Below are 17,508 nucleotides of genomic sequence, written 5' to 3' on the forward strand. Positions count from 1 at the left end.
TTGTTGGAAAATGTCAGTGCTTCACTCCCAGTGGCTGAATGACACCGCGCTGTGCGCGTGTGATGGGTCGTGTATCCACTGGGCTATTTCCACCTTTCGGCGGGGACGAACAATGCTGCTAACAACCCCGGTGCACACGTTTTTGCCCGAACACCCCTTTTCAATAGGCCTAGGAGGGGCATTGCTGGGTCATAGGGTAATTCTGTGTTTAACCCTTTGAGGACGTGCCGGGTTGTTTTCAAAAGCGGCTACGGACGAGTATTTTATTTTGCTGGGTCTTCTTTGGGAGTCAACCAAATCATCCACGGCCTTTCCATTCTGGCCACTCCGCGAAAAAAGGCCGCGCCGGCCAGGGGGCGACCTGATAGGCTAAAACTCCTCCGGGCATGGGTCGGTCCCACGCGGCGCGGAGGGTCACCAAGCGCCCCAAGGGGACACCAGACGCCGGGCCCACGCGGGGCGGTCAGGGCTCCCATTCGACCGCACGGGATGCTCCAAGGACGCGGCCGGGGGCTCGCGTTCGGAAGGGACAGGGGGTCGAAAGGCTAAGATCAGGCCGCGTGGGGGCCGTGATTCCGCGCGCCACGACCCGGAGGGTGGAAACGCCGCTCGCTCCCGCAGCTGCGCCCGGGAGGCCACGCCCGCCGCGCCTGCGGGCTCCGGTTACCTAGTAACCAGGCGGCATCCTTCCCAGCAAGCACTGCTCCTGGCGCGCGTCGACGCGACTACGAGGCCCAGCGTGCGGCGCGGCGCCCGCCTACGCGCCCCACAATGCACCGCACACCCTTTGCGGGCCGGCGCCGGCCCCGCTCTCCTGAGACCCCGCCGAGCGGGCGCCCGACCCCTTCCCGGCGCTCTCCGCGGCGTGCGCGGCGCGTGCTCTCGCCGGTGACCCGGCGTGCGTGGGGTCAAAGCGCCGAGCGGAGCGGCTCGGAGCCGCGGCGCCATGCGGAGGGGCGAGCGCAGGGGCGCCGGGGGACTGCGGCCGGGGTCCCCGGCGCCCGCGGGCAAGGCCTCGCTGGAGGAGCCGCCTGGCGGCCCGCGGGCGGGGCCGGCGGTGGGGGAGCGCCCCGGGCCGGGCGTGGGCCGCCGAAGCACCGAGTCCGAGGTCTACGACGACGGCACCAACACCTTCTTCTGGTGAGGGGCGGGCGCGGCGCGGGCAGGCACCCGCGCGCCCTGCGCCTGCGGACCCTGTCCCGCCGGGCTGGGGTCTGTTCCGAGAGCGCCCTTCCCGGCTGCGGGGCCGGGGGCCGGGGTTGCGAGGGGCGTGGCCGACGCCTGGTTCCCGGGTCCCGCGACGGGCCGGCGACCCGCCTTCTCTCTCTCCCCGCCCCGCGGAGTTGGGGTGCGGCGGAGGCTCCCAGAGCTCCGGGGGGCCCGGGACATACCCCCTCCTCCGCGGCACCAGCACCCTCTCCGGGCGTCCAACTCTGCGCCTTTCCGACACGAGCCTCTCGGGGTCCCTGCTCCCACCTCGGAGCCGGCGCTCGCCCCACAGGTTCTCCGCAGACATCCCTCCGCCCACCGGGTGGGCCCAGACCCCGTGTGCCACACTGTGTCCGTCTTTCCAGAAAGGCCCCCTGCCTTGTTTCTCTGCTCATGGGCGGGGGAGAGGGATTGCTGTTTCCTCCCACGTCGCCCGGCGCTCTCTCCAACACCTGTCTCCTTCCCCCATCTCCCTCTCTTGGAAGGACCTGGCTTAAAAGTCACCTCAGAAAGGTTTTCTGACCTGCCTATCTAAAATGCATCCCTGTCTTCCCATCCTGTTATCTCGCTCTGATTTCTTCACAGTATTTGCACAGGTATATGAAATTATCTTAGATCTGCCCCCATGCCTCCAGCATGTAGTAATAACTGCCACGACTCTCCTCCTTACTGTGAGCCAGGAGTTTAATAAATGTTGGTAGAGCAGAGGCCCTCTCTCTCCTCAGTTGCCCTTGCCAGGTCAGCTCTCCCCCCCTCCCCCTACAGCTCAGTCTCAGCTAAGCCTTGGGGCCAGGTTGTCAGCCCCCCTCTGCTGCTAATGGGGATGGGGGGAGTTCGAGGCCTGCAGGAGCAGCTTAAGGCCTTCCAGAGTTTGTTCTCTTGCTTTCCCACAGGGAGTGTGGTGCTTCTGTGCTTGAGGGGCTGGGAAACCTGGACTGACTGTGTCGGGACGTGACTCCTTCGCCAGCTGGCTCTCTGACCTTGGGCAGTCCCTTGGCCTTTCTGAGCTTCTCTTTCCTTATTGGTAAACCTCCCTAATTCACAGAAGTCATAGACTAGAATGTATACTTCATGAGAGGAGGGGCCTTCGGGCTCTTGTTTCCTGCTGAATGCCAGGTTCCTATACAGCTGAAGGAAAAATCACTGACAGCATTTGAGTGGTTGGCCTTGGGGCTCAGAGGTGAATTAGACATGGCCTCTGCCCCGAGAAAGCTCAAGGAGAGACAGGCATGGACTTAAGAGACTGAGTTGTGTCAGAGAGCAGAGAGAGGCTGTTGGGGAGGTAACCCGACTTGAGGAGAAGGTGCCACCAAGACAGACTGCAGAGGGAGACGTGCATGTGGGCTATGCTCTTCCTTGGCTTATAAGTGGAGACAAAGGCTTGAGGGATGGTGAAAGCGGTGGGAAGGAAGGTTTGGGCAGCAGGCAGCTCTGCATCTGGTCCAGTGGGCGTCACTGGCTGTGCCCTTTTTAGGAAGATGATGTGCTCTGGTGGTCCCAGAGCTGGTCCTGGCCCATGGGGCCAGCTTCCTAGCCCAGGGTCAGTCCTCTCCATGAGGGTCCTGCCCAGGTAGGCTGTCCTGAGTGATTCCACGGGGGGAAGGGAGGCCTCCGCCTCCTGACTGGTGACTGCTGAGGTCTATGTGGGTGGTGCCTCCTGTCAGCACGCATTTGGGGACCCTGCTGGGTTAGGGTTACTAGGGGATACAGCAGAGAACTAAAGAAGCTTAAATCTGGCCCAGCCCGGAACTTCTGAAGACACAAACCTTGCTTGCAGAAGGGATGCAGAGCCATCAGAAGCTAGGCAGTAGTTCCCGGGGAGGAGCAGGAGCCTTACAGGTGGTGCCGATTTCTCAGACTTAGTGCTGCACGTGAGCAGGACCGCCCACGAGGAATTCTTGGTCCAGTTAGGATGCAAATGTCCAGACTCCTGGCTGTAACAGGGCCTACTTGTGGCTATTGCTGTTAGGGCTGGAAGTCTTCCCAGGAGAGGGGATGTCACAGGTTACCCCCCCCCCCGCAGCGGGTCTCCTGAGGGTGGACTTTTTCCCATGAAAGGTACAGAGTTGTGCACTCCCTGGAAACAGGCTGGCTGGTCTGTGGTGGGCTGCAGAGGAGCTTGGCTTCCTGTTGGACCTTCTCTTACCTTACAGGAGAAGGAGCATCACATTTCTTTACAGCAGGCTATCAAATGCCTGCCTGTAAGAATTACTTACTTTTACCTGAAGGGCATTGCTGCCTTACTGTCTTTTTATTTTGTTTAAAAATAAAAAATGTATATATGTGTGTGTGCGTGTATATATATATATACACACACACACACTTATTAGAGAAGTTAGAAATTTCCTGAAAAATTATGCAGAATATACAGTTCCCATATACCTTCCTCATTATTAAAACCTTGTTAATAGGTTTATCTTTGTTACAATTGATGAAAGAATATTAATAGTGCCATTAACTGTGGTCTACATTTTACAGTTCTGTTTTTCTTGTTTTTTAAATTTTAGTAACATATATACAATCCTAAACTTCCCCTCTTAACCACATTCAAATATATAGTTCAGTGTTATTAATTACACTCACAGTATTGTGCTACCATCAGCACTGTCCATTACCAAAACTTTTCCATCACTCCAAACAGAAATTGTACAGTTTAAGCATTAACTTCCCATTCCCTACCCCTGCTCTGGCCCTTGGTCATCTGTATTCTAGTTTCTGATTCTTAAGAATCTGCTTTTCTAATTATTTCATGCCAGTGGGATCTGCAATGTTTGTCCTTTTGTGTCTGGCTTATTTCACTCAACAGTATGTCTTTAGGGCCCAATCATGTTGTTCCATGTATCACAGCTTCATTCCTTTTCACCAGCTAAATAATATTCTGCTGTATGGATATATTACATCTTGTTCATCTACACATCTGTTGATGAACATGGGTTGTTTCTACCTTTTGGCTATTGTGTATAACGCTGCTATGAACATTGGTGTGCAAGTATCTATTTGAGTCCCTGCTTTCAATTCTTTTGGGTATATACCTAGGTTGCTGGGTCACGTGGTGATTCTATATTTAACTTTCCAAAGAACTGCCAAACTTTTCCACAGTGGCTGCACCATTTTACTTTTTTATTTTTATTTTTTTGTGGTACAGGGAATTAAACCTGGGACCTTATGTGTGGGAGTCTGGCACTCAACCACTGAGCCACATTGGCCACCCTAGTTGTTTTCTTTGATTGTTTTGCTTCTTTGTTTTTGTTTTTTTTAAGGAGGCACCAGGGACCGAACCCAGGACCTCCCGTGTGGGAAGCAGGTGCTCAGCTGCTTGAGTCACATCCGCTCCCCAGCACCATATTACATTCTCACCAATAATGAATGAGTGTTCCTGTTTCTCCAACTCCTTGTTATTTTTTTTTTAAGATTTATTTTTTTATTTATCCCCCACCCCCACCCCGTGTATGCTCATGGTCTGCTTTGTGTTTGCGCGTTGTGTGCTCATCTTTTTAGGAGGCATGGAGAACTGAAACCAGGACCTCCTATTTGGGAGGGAGGTGCCCAATGGCTTGAGCCACCTCCACTTCCCTGTTATTTATTTATTTTTACAGATTTATTTTTATTTATTTTTCTCCCCTTCCCCCCGCCAGTTGTCTGTTCTCTGTGTCCATTTGCTGTGTGTTCTTCTGTGTTTGCTTGTATTCTTGTCAGCGGCACCAGAAATCTGTATCTGTGTCTCTTTTTGTTGCATCATCTTGCTGCGTCAGCTCTCCGTGTGTGCGGCGCCACTCCTGGGCAGGCTGCGCTTTTTTCACATGGGGCAGCTCTCCTTATGGGAGCACTCCTTGCACGTGGGGCTCCCCTATGTGGGGGACACCCCTGCGTGGCAGGACACTTCTTGCGCGCATCAGCACTGTGCATGGGCCAGCGTACCACATGGGTCAGGAGGCCCTGGGTTTGAACCCCAGACCTCCCATGTGGTAGGCAGACACTCTATCAGTTTTGCCAAATCTGCTTCCCCCTGTTATTTTTAATAAATATCATTCCAGTGGGTGAAATGGTATCTGATTGTTACTGCATTCCCTAATGGCTAATGATGTTGAGCATCTTTTCTTGTGCTTTTGGCCATTTGTTTATCCTCTTTGGAGAAATGTCTATTCAAGTCTTTTGCCCATTTTTTAAAGAGTTATTTTTAATTGTAGTAAAATATATGTAACATAAAAATAATTTTATCCATTTTTAAGTGGACAGTTCTTTGACATTAACTACATTCACAATGCTGAGTAACTTTTACCACTATTTCCAGACTGTTTGCATTAACTAAACTAAGACTCATACTCTTAGCAATCACCCCTCCTTCCCTGTACCTTTGGAGACAGCTGTTCTGCTTTATGTCTCTGAATTTGCTTATTATAAGTATTTCGTAAAAGAAAATCATGCCATATTTGTCCTTTTACATCTGGATTATTTCACTCAACATCATGTCTTTAGCATTATCCCAGGTTGTAGCATGTACCAGCACTTCGCTTCTTTTTACCAGTGAATAGTATTCCACTGTAGATAGACCACATTTTGCTTATCATTCAAGTTGCTTCCAGCTTTTCGATAGTGTGGATAATGCTGCAGTAAACATTGGTGTACACATATCTGTTCAAGTCCCTGCTTTCAGTTCTTTGGGGTGTTTACCTAGGAGCATAATGCCAGTCATATGGCAATTCTATGCTAAATTTTCTAAGGAATTACCGAACTTTTTTCCACAGTGGCTGCACCATTTTGCATTCCCACCAACGATGTACGAGGGTTCCTGTTTCTCTGTATCTTTGCAATGTTATTTTCAGTTTTTTAAATAATTGCCACCCCAGTGGGTGTGTAGTGTTATATCATCGTAGTTTTAATTTGCATTTCTCTAATGGATAATGGTGTTGAGCATCTTTTCATATAGTTACTGGCCATTTGAATATGTTCTTTGAAGAAATGTCTGTTTTGGGAAGTGGATTTGACTCAGTCCGTCTACCACATGGGAGGTCCAAGGTTCAAACCCAGGGCCTCCTGACCCGTCTAGTGAAGCTGGCCCACGCGCAGTGCTTCTGTGCAGAAGGAGTGCCATGCCATACAGGGGTTCTCCCGTGTAGGGGAACCCCACGCACAAGGAGTGCACCCCATAAGGAGAGCTGCCCCGTGCGAAGAAAGCACAGCCTGCCCGGAAGTGGCGCCGCACACATGGAGAACTGCCGCAGCAAGGTGGTGCATCGAAAAAGAGACAAAGATTCCCGGTGCCGCTGACGAGAATGCAAGCGGACACAGAACACATAGTGAATGGACACAGAGCAGACAACCGGCGGTGGGGAGGGGATTGAAATTTTAAAAAGGAATAGAAAAAAAAAGATGTCTATTCAAATTCTAGGTTTTTTTTATTGGATTGTTTATCTTTTTTTGTTGTTATAGGAGTTCTTTATATAAACTATATAAATCTCTCATCAGATACATAGTTTCCAAATATTTTCTCCCACTCTTTAGGTTGTCTTTTCACTTTCTTGCTAATGCCCCTTCATGCTCAGCAGTTTTTACTTTTGATGAAATCCCATTTACCTCTATTTTCATGTGGTTTTTATGCTTTTGGTGTAAAGTCTAAGAAACCATTGACTAACACAAGGTCCTGAAGGTGCTTCCTCTGTTTTCTCCTAGAAATTTTACAGTCCTGGTTCTTATATGTAGGTTTTTGATCCATTTTGAGTTTATTTTTTAAAATGGTGTGAGATGGGAGTCATCCGTCATTCTTTTTCATGTGGACACCCAGTTCACCTCACACCATTTGTTGAAGAGGCTGTTCTTTCTCCATTGGGTGGACTTGGCAGCCTTGTCAAAAATCAGTTGGGGCAGGTGGATATGGCTCAAATGGTTGAGTGCCACCTTCCCTCATGAGAGGTCCTGGGTTTGGTCCCCACTGACTCAGAGACAGAGAGAAACAACAAGAAGCAAATGAGAAAACCAACTCGGGTGCCAGTGTGGCTCAGTGGTTGAGTGCCGGCTTCCCACACACGAGGTCCCGGGCTCAGTCCCTAGTACTTCACACAGACGCCAGTTGGCCATAGATGCGAGGCTGTGCTTCCAGCTCTCAGCTCAGTTCCACTGGTGTGTATGTCTGCTTCTGTGCCAGTACCGTGCCGTTTTGACCACTAGCTCTGTAATGAATTTTAAAGTCAGGAGTTCATTCTTTTTCAAGATGTTTTTTGCTGCATGGGGCCCCTTGCCTTTCTGAAGAAATCTGATGATTGGCATTTCCATTTCTGCAAAGTAGGCGGTTGGAATTTTGATTGGGATTGTGTTGCATCTGTAAATCATTTTGTGTTGAGTTGACATCATAACAATATTTACTCTTCCAGTCTATGTACACGAATGTCCTTCCATTTATTTAGATCTTCTTTGATTTCTTTTAACAAAGTTCTGTAGGTTTCTGTGTGTAAGTCCTTTGTATCCATGGTTAATTTATTCCTAGATATTTGATTCTTTTCGTTGCTGTTGTAAATGGAATTTTTTCTCAAGTTTTTCAGATTGTTCATTACTAATGTGTAGAAGCACTACTGATTTTTGGGTGTTGCTCTAGTACATCACTTCGCTGAATTTGTATATCAGCTCTAGTAGCTTTGTTGTGGGTTTTTTTGGATTTTCTATATATAGGATCATCTCATCTTAAAAAGGGAAGTTTACCTTCTTCCTTTCCAATTTGCCTTTTATTTCTTTCTCTTGCATAATTGTTCTGGCTAGAATTTCCAGTACAGTCTTAAATAACAGTGGTAACAGTGGACATTCTTGTCTTGTTCCAGATCTGAGAGGGAAAACTTTCAGTCTGTAATCATTGAGGATGGTGTTAGCTGTGGGTTTTTCATAGATGCCCTTTACCATGTTGAGGAAGTTCCCTTCTGTTCCTAGTTTTCTGAGTGTTTTTATCAAGAAGGGGTGCTGGAATTCATCGAAAGTCTTTTCTGCATCAATGGAGATAATCATGTGGTTTTCCCCTTTGATTTGCTAATGTAATATATTATATTAATTGATTTCCTTGTGTTGAACTACCTTGCAGTAAAACCCACTTGATCATGGTGTATGATTATTTCAGTTTGCTGTTGGATTCGATTTGCAAGTATTTTGTTTATGATTTTTGCATCTATATTCATTAGATTGGCCTATAATTTTCTTTTCTTGTATCTTTATCTAGCTTTGGTATTAGAGTGATGTTGACTTCATAGAATGAGTTAAGTAGTGTTCCTTCAGGTTTTTTGAAAAGTTTGAGCAGGAATTTTGTTGTTGTTGTTGTTATTTTAATTTATTCCCCCCCACCCACCCAGTTGTCTTCTCTCTCTGTCCATTCGCTGTATGTTCTTTCTATGACGGCTTCTATCCTTATCAGCGGCACTGGGACTCTGTGTTTCTTTTTGTTGCGTCATCTTGCTGTGTCAGCTCTCCATGTGTGTGGCGCCATTCCTGAGCAGGCTGCACTTTCTTTCGTGCTGGGCGGCTCTCCTTACGGGGTGCACTCCTTGCGCGTGGGGCTCCCCTACGCGGGGGACGCCCCTGCGTGGCAGGGCACTTCTTGCACGCATCAGCACTGTGCGTGGGCCAGCTGCACACGGGTCAAGGAGGCCTGGGGTTTGAACCGCGGACCTCCCATGTGGTAGGCGGACGCTCTCTCCATTGGGCCAAGTCCACTTCCCAGGAGTGGTATTAATTCTTGACAAATTTGTTTCTTCTTGAGTCAACGTAGGTAGTTTGTGTGTTTCTAGGAATTTTTCCATTTCATTTAAGTTATCCACTTTGTTGGCATACAGTTGTTCATAATGTCTTATAATTTTTGTTTCTGTGTAGCGTCTGCCTTTTTATTACTGTTTCAGTTATTTGTGTCCTTTCTCTCTTCTCTTTGTTGGTCTGCCTAAAGTTCTGTTGATTTTAGTTCTTTTCAAAGAAGCACCTTCTTGTGTTCCAATCTGGCAGCCCACCCTGTTGGCTGTACCTTCTAGATGAATCCAGAATTTGTCCCACACACACTGGACAGCTGCTGGGCTTGCTGGGGTGACCGTAGGTGCCCCGTTTCCTGCTTTTTCCTTGTCCCCATGCACTCTCAGCACAGCAGCCGAGCGGCCTCTGGGAGCTGGTCTTGGGTCGCAGCCCTCCCTGCTCAGGGCTGGGCCGTCCCTGGCCTCTATGGTCCTCTGTTGAGCCAGCACCCGTCTCTCTGCAGGTCTGGAAGTGACTCCCAGCTCTCCCCAAGGCTCACTCTCCCTCCGCCTTCGAGTCTTGCCCAGGTGTCCCTGGCCAGGCCTTCAGCACCACCGAGTTTAGAACTGTACCCCCACCCTACCCAGCACCCCGTCTCTGTTCTTGCTCTATTTCCCCAGGTATTAGGGTTTGCTAACTTGCCTCTGCATGGGTCTAGAGTTGCCTCACCCACTGGGTGTAAGCGTGTAGGATGTCGGGAAGCCAAGGACATACTCTGCGGCCGTCTCCCAACCCTTGCCAGCCCCTTCCTTTTTTACTCTTGTTTGTTTGTGTATAGTTCTTTGCTGTTTTTCTTTCATAAGGGACTGCAGGCAGCCAGGAAAAGCTACAGGGACAGGGCATGAAGGTTGCTCATTGGAGAGCCCGCTTCCCAGCATGTGTAAAAGTGCATCATTGAGGGAAGCAGCTGCGGCTCAATCAGCTGGGCTCCCGTCTCCCATATGGGAGGCCCTGGGTTCGTGTTCCGGGGCCTTGTTGTGAAGGCAGGCTTGCCTGCACGATGCAGAGAGCCGAGTCAGCAAGGTGACGCAACAAAAAGGGAGACAAGCAAAAAAAATGGAGAAGAACGCGCAGCAAACAGACACAGAGAGCAGACAGCAAGCAAGCCACAAGGGGGGAGGGGAAATAAATAAAAATACAGACACAGAAGAATGCACGGCCAGTGGACCAGAGAGCAGGCAGCATGCAAAAAGCCGCAAGGGGGAGGATAATGGGGAAAAAAAGCGCATCATTGGGAACACATGTAGCTTAGTGGTTGAGCACCTGCCTCCCACATGTGAGGTCCCAGGTTCAATCCCTGGTACCTCCTAAAAATAAAAAATAAAAAAAAATAAAGATGTTGTTTAAGAAGTGAAATATTTTTTTAAAAAATATTTAAAAAAAAAAAGCGTGTCAGTAAGCTTGGAGCTGCTGGGGTCCACTGACCCCGAGCAGGTGTCCTCCCTGGGGTTCATCCAGGTGGGCTCTCTTCCCCTGACCCTTTGGACCCTCGTGCTGCGCCATGTGCTGGGAGCCTCTGCCTGTGCTCACCGTGTCACCGTTCCACGGAGGCAGGGCCGTAGGTTTGTCTCTGTGTCTGCAGGTCCTGCAAGGAGTGGGCGTGGGTGGGTCTCGGCAGGGTTGTGGAGGAGTGGATGAGGAGCGAGCTAGAGGGCAAGTGCGCCCTGTGCACAGGTGGGGGGGTGAGAGGATAGCAGGAGGGCTGGCGTTGGCTCTGCTCTCCTCCGTGTCCCCTGAGGCCCCTCGCCCTGTCCTGGGCTCTGCTGGAGGCCGCGAGGCCACAGGAGCGCCTTGGAGCTGATGGAGCTGGCCGCACCGCCCCACCGCCCAGGCCCCGACAGCGCCTTCCCCTCCCCCTGAACGGCTCCTTCCTGGGACGTTGGACGCTTCCTGCTCCACGGGGTGACGTGACGAGGCCCGCGCTAGGACACGGCCACGGCCACGAGGGGCTGCCTTGGTCGCTCTTCACGTCTCTGAAAGCTCTTGGTGCCCAGTGGGGTCTTAAGTCTTTTTCCTCTTGTTCTCCGCCCTGAAAGCCGAGGCCCAGGACCTGGGGAGCCCGCGGGGCCAGCCGCATGGTGGGGTGGGGGTGCCCCTCAGGACTGCCTCTGGGAGAACCTCGGAGACGGGGCTTGTGGACAGTGAGCTTGAGCTCCTGGAGCCCCCAGGCGCAGGGCGGGGAGCGAGGAACGCTGCGCAGCGCCTCACCAGCCTCCACTGCGGCCGCTCTCAAACCCAGGCCGTTTCTGCTATTTGAAGTCCGCTGAGAGGCCGAGTTTCCGGAGGGTCCCTCGTGCCTAGGACTCACGGGAAATATGCTTGAAGACGACGTCCAGGCACACTTGCTTGTGGACCTGACCCTGGCAGGTGGCACCCCTCTTCCAAGGGCGGGGTGTCTGTTGGGGTGGGGTGGGACCAAGGCCAGATGGAGAAGCCTGCCGCCCCCCAACGCCTCAGGGCTCAGAAGGCAAAGCCGGAGTAGGGTGCGGAGACAGCCGGAGCCCATGTCTCCTCGGGCAGTGGCCCCACGCCAGGCCGTCCTGCGTAGACGTCAGGAGACGTGGCTGTCCCTCCGCGCTCATCGCTTAGGCTGGAGCCCTCACAGGTGTGTCCGGCGCGGTTGTCCGGTGACTCGAAGGGCTCGTTGTCCAGCACGACTGGCTTCGTGGAACCTGCGGCGCTCACCCACACAGGGCTGGCCGGGCACTGCCTGCGCCTGTCCTGTGCGCAGCTCTCCCGGGGACACGGCTCCTGCCTCGGCAGCCTTGGTCCCCCGAGCACAGGTTCAGGCCCAGGGGCGCCGAGGTGCGCCCAGGCTGGGGACACCCTGCCACCAGCTTGCCTGTGAGTTAAAGACCAGAGGCGATGCTTTGCGCTACGTAGAACCACGCGGTTGTGTTGTACGAGACGATTCCTCCCCCCCATTGTTTTGCGCTCTCTCTCTGTGTCCACTCGCTGTGTGCTCTCTGTAGTCTGCTGGTCTTCTCTTCAGGCAGCACCAGTGACCGATCCTGGGACCTTTCGGACGGGGAGAGAGGTGCTCAATCTCTTGGGCCTCCTCAGCTCCCTGGTCTGCTGCGTCTCTTACTGTCCTTCCTCTGCCTCCTGCTGCTGCTGCATCTCGCCGCGTCCGCTGTCCACGTGGGCCAGCTCTCCGCTCGGGCCAGCTGGCCTTCACCAGGAGGGCCTGGGAGCTGAACCTTGGACCTCCTCTCCGGGAGAGGCGCCCAGTCGCTCAAGCCACATCTGCTTCCCTGATTTTGGCTCTAAGGCGGAGCTATCGAGGCGTATTCATGCGCACAGGCGCCTGTCGCGCGCGCTCTGGCAGTCCCCCCTGACGTTGTGTTTGGTTTCAGGCGCGCCCACACGCTGACGGTGCTGTTCATCCTGACCTGTGCGCTCGGCTACGTGACCCTGCTGGAGGAGACGCCCCAGGACACGGCCTACAACACCAAGAGGTGACCAGCCTCCCAGGGGCGCGGGCACCGGCCGCACAGTGGGCCTGGAGCCACTCGGGTCCTCTGTGCTCAGGGCGGCCCTTCGCCAGCACCCGCTGGAAGGCCGGCAGGGGCTGCCAGCCCCCTCCTCAAAGGCGTTTCCGACGTGTCCATCTCTCGGGGCTGCCTTGTGGGGCGCGGGGCCTTTGTGGCTCCCATGCACCGGTTCCCCGTGGCTTCCCCCCGCCACGGGGATTTGCGGGTGGGTGGCCTGCCCTGTCGTGATTTGTAGCTCGTGCGTTTGCATTCTGGGGTCTGGAATGGGAAGCAAAAACCTCTGGTGGTTGAGTGTTACGTGTGGGTCTGTGACGGCCGGGCAGCGTCCCCCACCAGCCAGCTTTCGACCTGTATGTCGGTGTGGTGCTCAGGGCAAAACTTGAGGCAGGGCCTGAGACCTCAGGCGGTCATCTGACTGAGAGCCTCTGATCTCACCAGAGCCGCGTGCAAGAGAAGGAGTTTGGCATCTGCACTTCAGGTCCCGTTGCTGCCTTCAGGACCCCAGGGCTCATCTGCTCTTGTGGGATGGCCTGAGGGGGTCAAGCACTGCTGTCAGATGATGCCATCGGAGGGTCTAGGCTCTGGCGGAACTTTCTAGGCTGCCTTGGAAGAGGGCTGTCCCTGTCCTTACTGTTAGACGCATGCAGACTGCTTGGGGTCCCCTGCGCTGGCTCCTGGACAGCCCCTGCTGGCACCCCCACGGCTGACACTGCCCTCCCTCCGTTGCTGGAGCGGCTCCTCCTCTTCCCTGCCCCAGGTGTGGGCTTGCTCCCGGGCCCTCTGGCTGTCCACGGTGTGGGTGACGCCCGGATGGCACGCTCTAGCCAGCAGGCTCTGCCCGCAGCTCCTGGTCCAGGCGCCTTCTGAGGGCTGCCTGGTGCCTCGGGAACCGCAGGGTCCGCTCGCGCCCCCACCCCGGGGGTCTGAGCCCTGCCCACCTCCCTGGCGGCCCCTTCGCAGCTCACCACCCTTCTCTGGTTCCTGGTGTCCTGGCGTAGACCCACCCCTCCCTTCCCCACCCCCTCTTCCATCCCCAGGGCCTGCTCGTCCTGCTCCTTGCCTGATGGCCGCAGCCTGCTGATAAATTGGCCCCTGGGACCCTTCTGCTCTGAGCTTCTGTGTTTTGGGGGCATCTTGGAGCCCCTGTTCTCTGGCCTCTAGACCCCCGTCAGGAGCAAGAAGGCACCGTCCTTCCTAGTGCCACATGGGGGTGCTGGACTGTGCTGTCCACATGCTGGTGCTTCGTCCAGTAAACTCGGGGGGGGGGGTGCTTCTGCCCCCCAGAGCGGGCCCCAACAGGAGCCCGTCCTGGTGGTGCCGGCACGAGGCCTGGCGTGGCTGCCCGCCCGACGCCCCAGCGCCCTGTTGTCCCTCGGGTGTGCTGCTTTGTGTTGTGCGAGAGTTTTTGGGTGTCTTTGAGGGCACTTGTGTGTAGAACAGACTTTCACTTTTGTTTAGAAAAATTAAAATTTAGATTATTAAAGTTAAAAATTGAGAAAATTGCTTTTCCTTAAGCTTTCAAATTCAGCCTCTCTTTATGGCTTTAGCAGGTTCCCTCACTTTGAGGGAGGCTACTTTGTTTTTCTTCTTAAAACAAGATAAAATGTATCTAATTTAAGTGAACGGCTTAAAGAGTTTTGAAATGCAGGCTCAGCTCCGAGCTCATCACACACAGCATTATCTCCTCGCCGTGTCCTCCCGCGCGTGAGCCGTGCTGTCCTGGCACCTCGAGGTGGAGCCGCACAGCACAGGCGCCTTTGCATGCTGCGCCCCGCTCGGCGGTTCCGCGGCGCCCGTGCTGCGGTGTCGAGCCGGCATCTGGTCTTCCGGCTGGTCTCGCTTTACGGAGCACCACAGCTTGTGTGCTGGTTTGTCTGTTGGTGACATTTTGGTAGTTTCCAGTGTTCTGACCACATCTGAGGGACCTGTTTTATTCCACTTACAAAATCATTGAATTAAACCTCCTCACACATTTTGAAGCATATTCTGAAATGTAATATATTATAGTTCTGAAGAAAAATGATAGTGTTAGGACCTCTACTACCCAATTTTAAGACTTACTGTTTATAGTGATGGGAATCAAGAGAGCGTGGTATTAGCAAGAGAACAGAGACATAGATCACTGGAATGGAACAGAAAGCCAGAAATGGACCCCCACAAACAGAGTTGACAAGGGACCAAAGGCAGTTCCGTCGAGAAGGGAGAGTCTCAGTGAGGTGCTGGAGCCGCGGGCGTCCACGGGCAGAAGCACAGCCTGACGCAGGCTCTATGCCCTACGCAAAGGTCAGCACAAAAGAGACCACAGACAGAGCTAACTGTAAATCGCAAAGCTTTATCTTGAGAAAAACAAAATCTGTGTGGCCTTGGATTTAGAGACAACACTGAGCACGATCCAAGAGAAAATTGCTAAGTTGGACTTTGTTAAAATTAAAAATTGCTCAGTGGAATACACTGCTAGGAGATTGAAAAGAAAAGCCTCAGACTAGGAGGAAACAGCTGCAAAGTACACGCCTGATGAAGTTCTCGGTTCAGAATATACGAAGAGGACGTGGGTGTGGCTCAAAGAATCGGGCTTCTGCCTACCGCAGGGAGGTCCAGGGTTCAGTTCCCGGTACCTCCTGGAGGAGGTGAGCTGGCGCAATGGGCGGGCACGGTGAGCTGGCACAACAAGGTGATGCAACAAAGAGGAAAGACAATGAGAGACGCAACAAACAGGGAGCGGCGGTGGCTCAAGCAGTTGAGCCCCTCCCTCCCACATGGGTGGTCCCAGGTTCTGTTCCCGGTGTTTGTTCAAGAGAAGAAAGCAGACAACGGAGAGCACACAGCAGATGGATCCAGAGAGCAGACAGTGAGCGCAAAACAACAAGGGGGGGGTAAATAAATAAACCTTTAAAATAGATACATGCACACACAAAGAACTCTTAAAACTCAATAATAATACAAACAGCGTAATGAAAAGCTGGGCAAAAAAACCTGAACAGACCCCTCCCTACAGAAGATATAATAGAGATGGCAACTGAGCACGTGAAGGCTGCTCAACACCATATGTCAATAGGTAATGGTAAATTTTTTTTTTAAGATTTATCTATTTTTCTCCCCTTCCCTCCACTGTCTGGTCTCTGTGTCCATTTGCTGTGTGTTCTTCTGCTTCTGCTTGCATTATGAGGCGGCACTGGAAAACTCATCTCTTTTTTTGTTGTTGCTGCATCAGTTCTCCATGTGTGCGGCGCCACTCCTGGGCAGGCTGTGCTTTTTTCATGCAGGGCAGCTCTCCGTGCGAGGCACACACCTGGCGCGGGGAGCACCCTTGCACGGAGGCACCCCTGCATGGCACGGCACTCCTTGTGTGCAGCAGCACTGCACATGGGCCAGCTCACCACACAGGTCAGGAGGCCCTGGGGATCAAACCCTGGACCCTCCATAAGGTAGATGTCCACTTCCTGGTAATAGTAAATTAAAGCCATACCTGCTAGAACATCTAAAATCCAGAGCACTAATAGCTGGAAGTGCTGTGAGGTTGCAGAGCCACAGGGGCTCTTATTCACTACTGGTAGGAACACAGAATGGTCCTGTCACTTCAGAAGACAATCTGGCTACATCCTACAAAGCTAAGTGTAGTGTTGCCATATGACACTCGTAGGTATTTACCCAAATGAGTTGATACTTAATGTCCACACAAGCACCTGCATTCAAATTTTTATAGAAGCTTTATTCATAGTGGCCAAACTAGAAGCAACCAAGATGTCCTTCAGTAGGTGAGTGGATAAGCAAACTCTGACATTCCTGTAGTGGAGTATTATCCAGTGATAAAAGGAAATGAGCTTTCCACCTTCAGAAAGATGTGGAGAATGCACCTGATGCAGTTGGGCTCAGCTTAACTATTAGATCGAGACAGCAGAGTGGATGCTTCAGTGCTCTGACCCCATAAAAGTTTTGAACAGCCAGTAAGAACTGGCAGAAACATCTCCAGGAAAGAGCTGAAGGATTGAAAAACAGACCTCTCATAGCGGCAGGGTCTCCAGCAGCTCAGGGCGAGCCAGCCTGTGCTCCCAGCAGACCCCCATTCTGGAGGCACACACTGCAGCAGGTACTCCTGGCCTGATCTGTCTGGGTGCCCCACGCCTGGCCCTGTGTGTGGAGCACCGCTCGCGAGCTCTCCTGCAGAACACGCTGGGCGAGCAGTCGTCGCTGCTTGGAGTAGAACACACCAGGCAGAGCCTCAGTTTGTGCGCCACCTGGGCAGATGCACAGAGGCGGGGGTGGGGCTCTTCCTTGGCCTGGAGCTGTTCTCTAAACTCCTTGTGTGGATAAGCTGAAGGAGAGCACTTCCAGTCAATCATGTTTTGTTTCCTCCTCCTTTTTCCGTTTCTCTTAGCTCCTGGCATTCAGGGAATGCTCTGTCATAACATTAGCTGGATACAAGCTTAAGGAATAGATTCCTTGGAGACTAAATTCCAGCGGTAACACACTAAAATAAAGTGATCAGGTTTCAAGAGAAGATTACAAAAAAGACAAAGAAACAGGAAGTGTTAGCCCACACAAAGGAGAAGATTAAAGCTTTAGGAAGCATCCGTGAGGAACCAAAGGCTTTTTTTTTTTAATTAATTTTTAAATTTTATTTTATTTTTTAAAGATACATGAATCACACAAAATGTTATATTAAAAATATGAGAGACACCCATATACCTCACTCCCCACCACCCCCACTCGTCCCACATCAACAACCTCTTTCACCACGTGGCATATTCATTGCATTTGGTGAATACATTTTGGAGCACTGCTGCACCACATGGATTATAGTATTGTATTTTACACTCTCTCCCAGTCCATTCATTGGGTTATGGCAGGATATATAATGTCCTGCATCCGTCCCTGCAATATCATTCAGGACAACTCCAAGTCCCATAAATGCCCCATATCACACCTCTTCTTCCCTCTCCCTGCCCTCAGCAACTCCCGTGGCCGCTGTCTCCACATCAGTGCTACAATTTCTTCCATTGCTGGAGACACAGTAGTTCTATAGTGGAATACCAGTAAGTCCACTGTAGTC

The 17,508-nt window shown here is 52.1% G+C and overlaps 1 protein-coding gene across 2 annotated transcripts in view; it reads left to right on the forward strand.

Annotated features, from left to right (window-relative positions):
- The first annotated feature begins 821 nt into the window (after positions 1–821).
- The window catches only part of PTDSS2 (phosphatidylserine synthase 2), a 42,145-nt gene continuing 25,458 nt past the window's right edge, over positions 822–17,508 (forward strand). Inside the window, exons 1-2 of one of the 2 annotated variants that reach the window (XM_012525632.3) lie at positions 822–1,140; positions 12,321–12,422. In XM_012525632.3, coding sequence (XP_012381086.1) covers positions 947–1,140; positions 12,321–12,422 — 296 coding nt within the window. In that variant the 5' untranslated portion in view covers positions 822–946. The remainder of the gene's footprint in view (positions 1,141–12,320; positions 12,423–17,508) is intronic. The other variant, XM_004459764.5, reaches the window with a different exon arrangement.

Source organism: Dasypus novemcinctus, chromosome 10 (assembly GCF_030445035.2).
Source record: "Dasypus novemcinctus isolate mDasNov1 chromosome 10, mDasNov1.1.hap2, whole genome shotgun sequence".
Classification (NCBI taxonomy): domain Eukaryota; kingdom Metazoa; phylum Chordata; class Mammalia; order Cingulata; family Dasypodidae; genus Dasypus; species Dasypus novemcinctus.